Source organism: Haliaeetus leucocephalus, unplaced genomic scaffold (assembly GCF_000737465.1).
Source record: "Haliaeetus leucocephalus isolate CR32 unplaced genomic scaffold, Haliaeetus_leucocephalus-4.0 Scaffold687, whole genome shotgun sequence".
NCBI lineage: Eukaryota > Metazoa > Chordata > Aves > Accipitriformes > Accipitridae > Haliaeetus > Haliaeetus leucocephalus.
Window position 1 is genome coordinate 4,193,830 of NW_010973123.1, and position 7,843 is coordinate 4,201,672.

At 45.2% G+C, this 7,843-nt stretch overlaps 1 protein-coding gene across 1 annotated transcript in view; it reads right to left on the reverse strand.

Moving 5' to 3' along the window:
• Window positions 1-673: 673 nt before the first annotated feature.
• The window catches only part of LOC104839580 (collagen alpha-1(XIII) chain), an 18,810-nt gene continuing 11,640 nt past the window's right edge, over window positions 674-7,843 (reverse strand). Inside the window, exons 6-8 of the mRNA XM_010579943.1 lie at window positions 6,961-7,047; window positions 2,604-2,642; window positions 674-1,046 (exon numbers count right to left, since the gene is read on the reverse strand). Coding sequence (XP_010578245.1) covers window positions 1,044-1,046; window positions 2,604-2,642; window positions 6,961-7,047 — 129 coding nt within the window. The 3' untranslated portion in view covers window positions 674-1,043. The remainder of the gene's footprint in view (window positions 1,047-2,603; window positions 2,643-6,960; window positions 7,048-7,843) is intronic.

Here is a 7,843-nt window from a genome sequence, read left to right on the forward strand (position 1 = left end):
TCTGATAGTATAATTTTTCTTGATGGGTAGTTTAGACTTGGACATTAACGAAGGTAGGTCAAGAAGGATAATTAAGATGTACATATGCAAATTACAACGACACTGCTCTGCAAATTTGCATGCGACCTTTGGTTAACATTTAAAAAAGCCATGTGGATTGATTTATCTAATAAACATTCATCAGGATATCATCGATGTATTCTGCCATATGCTTTATTTTAAATGAGGCTTTAATTGAGCTACTTGCAGGCCTACAATTTAGAAAGATGTCAGAATTCCTTGCTGACCAGGGCTCCTTCTCATGAGAGTTATTCCAGCTCATGGGAGGTGCTCAATTTTATTTTTATTTACTATTACTTCCAGCTCATGGGAGGTGCTCTATTTTAGCCAGAGGCAAGAGACTAAGAAATTCTCTTCGTACGTGCTAACTCCACAGCTCTTGTGGAAGGTGTTACCATTCCTGCCCAGCCAAGGAGCAGCTTCTAGAGGAGCTGGCGGGAAGCTGCGCTTGGCTGTCTGAATCTGATCAAGAAACAGACCTTGTTTGATAATTGTTAATCACGGAATCTCTACGTTCCCAGGGTACAGTGGCTACTGTGAGGTTTTTCAGCAATGCCTTAATTTAGTCACAACAGAATTGTTAATATTTCAGTTTAATAAAAAATACATAATATTTCAAAATATTCTTGAATGATTCCAGCTTGAAAAATGAAAATGACCTTTAAATCTATACAGGGCAGTTCCTTTGGGCACTTTTAATGCAATAATTTATTAAGTTCCTATATTCATCACGTGTGCACAAATACCATGTAAATATTACAGCTGTACTCCATGACAAAACAAGCATAATGCAGACATAGAATTATACAGAGAACTGACAAATGGGGAAGAAGGGAGATCTAGTATTTTCTGTACAAAAAAATATGCAGCTTTTTGATAATTTGTAAAAATGCGTAACTTTTGGCATTTCAGAGAAGAACACTGTATAAAAATAAATATTCTATGTACAGTAACACACACAGGCCAGTCCAGGGTTAGAATCATCACTGCAAAAGAAAACACAAACAGGTGTTAGTGACAATTCACTAACAATTGTTAGTGACAGCTCAGCCAGGGGGAAGGACCGCTTCATGGGATGCAAGGACAGTGGGACAGCGTTAGGGAAGCTGGCTCTGGGGTCTCCAGGATGAAAAGAAATGGTGCTGGATCTCAGCAGAGATCCTTTTCACCTCCCTGGGCAGTGAGGATGGGACGGTCAGTCCGGGCTGACTCTCTACGCCCACCTTCTTCCTACCACTGTGGCTTGAGTACTTGGCATTAATGCACACAGCAGGTACTGAAGGCGGGCTAGACCCTGAGGAGTGGCAGAGGGGTCTACGGGAACCTCAGAAGGGGACTCCTGAGGCAGCTGAACCATCAGAAATAAAGGGAGAGCAGAGGGGACAGGTACTTACACCCGCCCTTCAGTGCTAGCCCAGAATTGATCAAACGAGCCCGTTCCCTCGGAGAAGGGCCTGCCCCAAGCCCAGCACTGCAGCCCAGCTGCCAGGCCACCCCTCAGCGGGAGAACTGGAGGGTCTGGTCTAGTGCCAAGAGCCCGGCAGGGGTGTGCAGGGGCACTGAGCCACGGCTCATTCGCTCTGCTGAAAGCAAGCCGTGAACCTCTGCCCCGCTCCCACCAGCCTCCCGTGGCACCCAGGTTACCTGGGGTATGCCAGCTCCCAGCCTCTGGTGACAGAGCTGACTAGGTGGAACGCTAATCTTTATGCAAGTGTTAGAGCACTTCAAGGCCAGGCAGCTCAAAGGCCACAAATACAATTCTCTCCTTTTTAGCCCATAAAGCTAAACAGCAATACATAAATGTCCTGGTTTCGGCTGCGATAGAGTTAATTTTCTTCCTAGTAGCTGGTATACTGTTATGTTTTGGTTTTAGTAATGTCCATAACACACTGATGTTTTCAGTTGTTGCTGAGTAATGTTTAGACTAAGTCAAGGACTTTTCAGCTTCTCATGCCCAGCCAGCAAGAAGGCTGGAGGGGTGCAAAAAGTTGGGAGGGGACACAGCCAGGACAGCTGACCCAAACTGGCCAAAGGGGTATTCCATACCATGTGACATCATGCCCAGTATATAAACTGGGGGGAGTTGGCCTGGGGGGATCACTGCTCACGGACTAACTGGGCATCAGTCGGCAAGTAGTGAGCAATTGCATTGTGCATCACTTGCTTGTTCCAAGCCTTTTTTTATTATTATTGTCATTTTATTATCATTATTATTATCATTATTAGCTTCTTCCTTTCTGTGCTACTAAACTGCTCTTATCTCAACCCACAAGTTTTACTTTTTCCCCCCGATTTTCTCCCCCATCCCACCGGGTGGGAGGGAAGTGAGTGAGCAGCTGTGTGGTGCTTAGTTGCTGGCTGGGGTTAAACCACAACAACAAACAAGGGAGAGTCTTGCTTGCTGCTTTTCAGGGGTACAGCCCTGGAAATCCCATGCATGCCTCCACACCGCTTTTGCTCTTAGCCAGACTCATTGAAAAACAAGAGCAGGACCTGTAGCATTGCCAGCTCAGCACAGTCACAACTTTCCAGGATTATCTTACCTTATTCCAGCAGCCTTGAACTGGAAGGCCGTCTTCCCCCTGCAAAAAAGATGGATGAAATAGCAGTTCAGGACACAGAAAATAGTGCAGCGATCGAGGAAAGAAGGAGTGGGTTAACTACTACAGCTGCAACAAACAGTCTGAACCAGGGCTGGAGGAATAGTCTCAAAGATATTCCTCACCCCTTTGGAGTGACCCAGACTTCTGGCTGACATAACCAGTGTAGCTTGAAGCAAGGGCTGGGGCTGAAGAGGGGGGTTGCCTGCAGGCTATGCAAGGAACTTATGTACAGGAGGTCCATAGGCCTGTTCTCATTCTTCACTGAGGAAGGTGTTTAGTCAGGCTTTGCTGAAGGAAGGGGGGAACACAGGAGGTCCCATTCAGCCAGAAAAATACTGCAGGAAGTTGGCAGTGGAAAGCGCGAGATGGCTGCTCTGTGTCCTCAGGCTTGACTCTGTAATGCTGTGGTTATAAAGCAAACCCCAGAGGCAGCACTAACCTTGGGTCCTGAAGAGGGTCTGGAAAAAACCTCCACTTCCTTTCTGCCCTGTTTGTTAAAGGGTTTGCTTTATTGTGTGAGAGGTTGCCCAGCTGTCCCCTCTTGCCTCCAAGAAGATCCAGCTCCAGGAAAATTAGGAAGGCAAACAGCTGGGCAGACCCTGTGCTGCTTGAGGATGCCTCGGCTGACTCCCTGAGAGGGGGCTTTTGCCTCAATAAAGTCACTGAGAGTTCTGCAAAAATCCCCTGGCACTTCTGCAGCCCCAAAGTCTTGTGCTACACATCCCAAGGTGGGCGTGTGATTTTTTTTTTTAATGTTGAAGAAGGCTGGATACTTCAAGGGCTGAGACCATATGGTTGGGAAATGCTTTTGTGAATTACTGCCATTAATTTCATCTCAGTGCAGCCCTATTTGATGTGAGAAAACAGGAAATCATGTCAATGATAAGGTGCTCTTGAGCAGGACATAAAGTCAGATGTAAGGAGATACACCTCTGCATGAGAAGTCAAATACTTCTGCTGTGTGTGTGTGTGTCAGGTTCGTGGGTTCAGGGAGTGAAATTGTACAATGCACGATGCAGGCATGTTTCTTCATTCAAATGACTCAGTTCTCACTTCTTCAAGTACTGCGTGAGAAATCTGCAGTGCATGTCATCCCATTTGAGACGGGGAAAGGAAAAAAAACCAAACAGAAAAGCAAATGCATAGTAGTATACTGAGAAATAAACTATTTAAAGGAGATGCACTTTCAAGGGACTGATGAAATGAACGTTGCCATGATGCTACAACCATATTGCTTTTCGATTGCATTTTTTAGACTGCGGTCTCCTTGTGATACTTCCTCCCCCTCCCTCCCACTATGTGGAAATACTGAGTTACAGGTTAATGACTGGGTAAATTGTGGCGTTCCCATTGGTACACTGGTGGTGGTAGGAATGACTGGTGTAGTGCATTGCAGGAGGAGATGGGAAGTTAGGTGTATGAAGGAATGGGAGGCCAGAGAGTTATAGCTTAGGGATCAAAGGAAGACCAGGGTCACAAGGAAGTGTTTGTTGCAGGCGAATTTGCTGAGAACGGAAATGCGACATGCTTATTAGTACCACGTATCTCCTTCCACATATCTCAGATTTGTAAAGCATTAGTTCACAGCCTCTATAAGTTACACACATGGATGTGTCAGCTGGATGCTAAGCTTTTAACCTAGTTGGATCAAAACCCATGCTTATTCACGTTCCCAAGCTAGCCTGCATGCCAGCACACTATATATAAAAAAATAATGGCATCTGTATTTCACCAGATTTTCTGGCAAGTTTCCCTTAAGAAAAATAGCTATGGAAAGAAGTGTACGTTCTAACATGGCTATGCGGGCTCAATCCTAACTGACAGCAGAGATAAAAAAAAAGAAAGGTAGTCTACCAGGACACTGGTAGAATCCTTGTGCCTGTGTAATTAGGTGCCTTATTCAAGCCAAAACTTATTCCATAAAAACCTGGCTATTATCAGTGGGAGGCGAAACACACAGCTCAGTGTTTTTTCTCCTTTGTGGACTGTTCTGGCCAGGTATTATCCCACCTGTGGGACTGGCAGAAGAGTTTCTGTCTGTTACCAAGAATTTACAGAGCAGCAACTGAGACTTTGCAAGTGGTCACCGTTATAGTCACTGCCCCAAAGAGACAATGGCAGCGCAGAAAGGAGGGAATGCTGGAAGGAAGACTAGTGTTAGCTCTTCACAAAGGTCAAATAACAAAGGCTTTTAATGGCAATTTCAGGGCTAGTTTCCTCAGGAAACTAAGAAAACCTTCCCAACTAAATGTGGCTTTTTTCTTTGGGACACGTTTTTCCAGCTAGTTGAACTAACTGATACTCCATCCCTTGTAAATGGCATCAAACACCTTTAAGTGAGCAATAAAGCAAACCTAGTCATGCCAAATGGGGGCTGGAAGGGCAGGGGAGTACAAGTTTCAGTGTATTACAGAATTGTCTAGACTGCTGTAGGGAGCAAAAACCTCACCTGAATGCTGCATTTCCAGAAAATCTCAGAGTAAGTTAATACCTTGGTGATGTTTAATGGCACACTTACAAATCAGTTGAGGTAAAGTGTTCCTGAACACCTTTGTCCTACAATAGTTGGGTTAGATGAGGCACTAATACAATAATCATCCTTTAATGCTTGAATAAGATGGGTATCAGTAAACAGGCAATTCCAAATTCAAGTTTCTTGGATGGTATGGGTACCATTTTGACTTCTGGGGAGACTCACAAATCAGAATTGTCTAGCAGGAATTGAGGGAGATAAGTGTCCAGTTAATGTGTTTCACATGGCCTTGTTAACAGGATAACTATTTTTTTCAGTCACCTTAATGTATAGGGTGACTGAGGTGATACAGAGTGGTGTCAGGCTGTGCTAGCCACATACAAGCACTTAAAAATGGAGTTAATGAAGGACATGAGCATTGCAGCTCCTTGCTAGAAAGCCAAGCCAGTGTGGAGGCAGGTCTTCATACGTTAGTCTACTGAAAGTTCTCAAAGTGAAGGCAAAGGAAGAATTGAAGCAGTTGTAAATAAATTTGCATTGCCACTACATTTTTCCTCATGCCACAAAGTAATGCTGACAGCAGCTGTGAATCATAGCACGAAGGGAAGGGCCTGTTTCTGACAACAGCAGCGCGAGGAAGGTAGGATGGAGATAGGTAAGGAAGGAATTGCCAGGTGTTTCTAGGGCATGCAGCTATTCGGAGGTATCAGAAGATAACAACCAAGATACAAAAAGCAAACTAGCATGCAGGAAAGGGAAGGTACGCCATACCAATGGGCATGGGGCATCCAGGCCGTCCAGCCCAGGTAACCCCGGCTCACCCTTCTCGCCTTTAAAACCTCGGAGACCCTGTTTATGAAATCAACCACTATCGTTATTTCAGTTAATGCCAGACACCTCCATGTCACGGGAGGAGAGGCTGAGTCCCCCACTGGGACTGTCGCAGGGCACTCTGCTGCATACCCAGAATACAGATGGCCCGTGTTTTCGGGTTTAGTTTTGTCTGCGTAATCAGTAGTTGCAGTTTCCTTTCTGGTTTTCTATAATCTACGAGTCAGGAGGTACTTCTCTGAGTTAAATCTGAGAGGATGGGAATGGTGTTTCCTCCCTTCTGAAATCACCCATTCTTCCTATCCTCACTAGGAAACCCAGCAGCTGGATTTCTAGATGCATGGTCCACAAGTACTCCTGGGATTTATGGCAGTACTACAGATTTTTGGCAGTGTTCACTGCAGCGTATGAGTTTAGATGAAAAATGTATACATATTCCTATATTTATTCATTTGTCTAGATTTACAGACAATATATTTTGACAGAAACATATCCCATTTAAAATGACTGAGATTTGTTTTCCCTCTGGGTAATGCAGCTTGAGTGCCCTGTGTCGCTCTCAGGTGATCACATCAGCTGGCCGTTATTCCAAGGCAAGAAAAACAGCATTCAGGTTTTGCCATTACGTAGACATGATGACATTAAACATTTCCAGAGAAGAGCCATAACTAGCAGCAAAGGAGACACAGGGCTCTATCCACAAAGGAGAAAGCCCTGGGCTCCCAGCACATGGGGTCATCCCCATGTACCCCAAACCTTTGTGAGCTCCGGAAGAGGAAGGAATATAACCATGGTCACCCAATGGCCTGATTGCTCAAAGGATCAGTGGTTCCCCACTGAAGAAAGCAGCTTTGCCATAGACTGCAGTGGGAACCAGGCTGGGCCTTATCCGAGTGTTGTACTTTTGCAAGACCATTATTTATGTTATGATTTCCTTCTTTCTTCCCAATCAACAAATCTTAAAACAATACATTTGATGTGAACAGAACATACCAACGGACAAGGTGCATCTAATCCAGGCGCTCCTTGGTCTCCCTTATCCCCTTTAGACCCTCTAGAGCCTTTCTTGCCCCTCTCCCCCTGTAAATAATAGTTTAGTCCAAGAAAAAAAGAATACACAAAAGCTTTAGGATCATCCATTTCAAACAAATGTCAGTGATAGTTTAAAAAAGGATAAACATTTAGGAAACATTTTAAAAGAAGAGAAATCTCTCTTTGAGATGTTAAGTGAAAAACAACGTGTGGAGCTAATAACCATTACTTAGCTGCATAAACACATCGGCCATTGCTAAAATCCCACACTGACAGATGTAAGGGCTCTGCATCAAAGGGATTACAAGTGCCTCTGAGCTTTCTGGACAGGCCTATGGTCAGCCAGCAGAGCACCACTCCTCCTCCGTCAGTACCATCATTAGGAGTCTACTTCTCTGGGCTTCCTGTACATTCAGTATAGTATACATTCAGAGAGAGAGGCACCTTCTGAGAACTGGCTGACCCCAGACTCCCAGGATGGGAAACACCTCTGTGGCCAGCAGCTTGCCACCTCATCTCAATCTCCAGGTGCCTGGGAGGGTCCCTCCTCTGCCACAGGAGCTCTGGGGTAGCATCTAGATGCCTAGTGCCTGAGATGATAAGACCTGCAGCAGACCCCAAGCAGGCTCTCCTGCTGTAGCAGGAAGGCATTGCTGGGCCAGACTCCCTGTGTTGATTGTACTCTTCTCACCCCTCTGAATTCTCATTCTTAAAAGAAATTCTCACACATAGGAGTGTTTTTAGAAGTTTTCCCTTAAACTGCTTAATGAGCACTGTGTTTGCCACCAGGGCTTGCCAACTTTTCCTTAAAAGCTGGGGGGGGGGGGGGGGGGGGGGGGGTGTT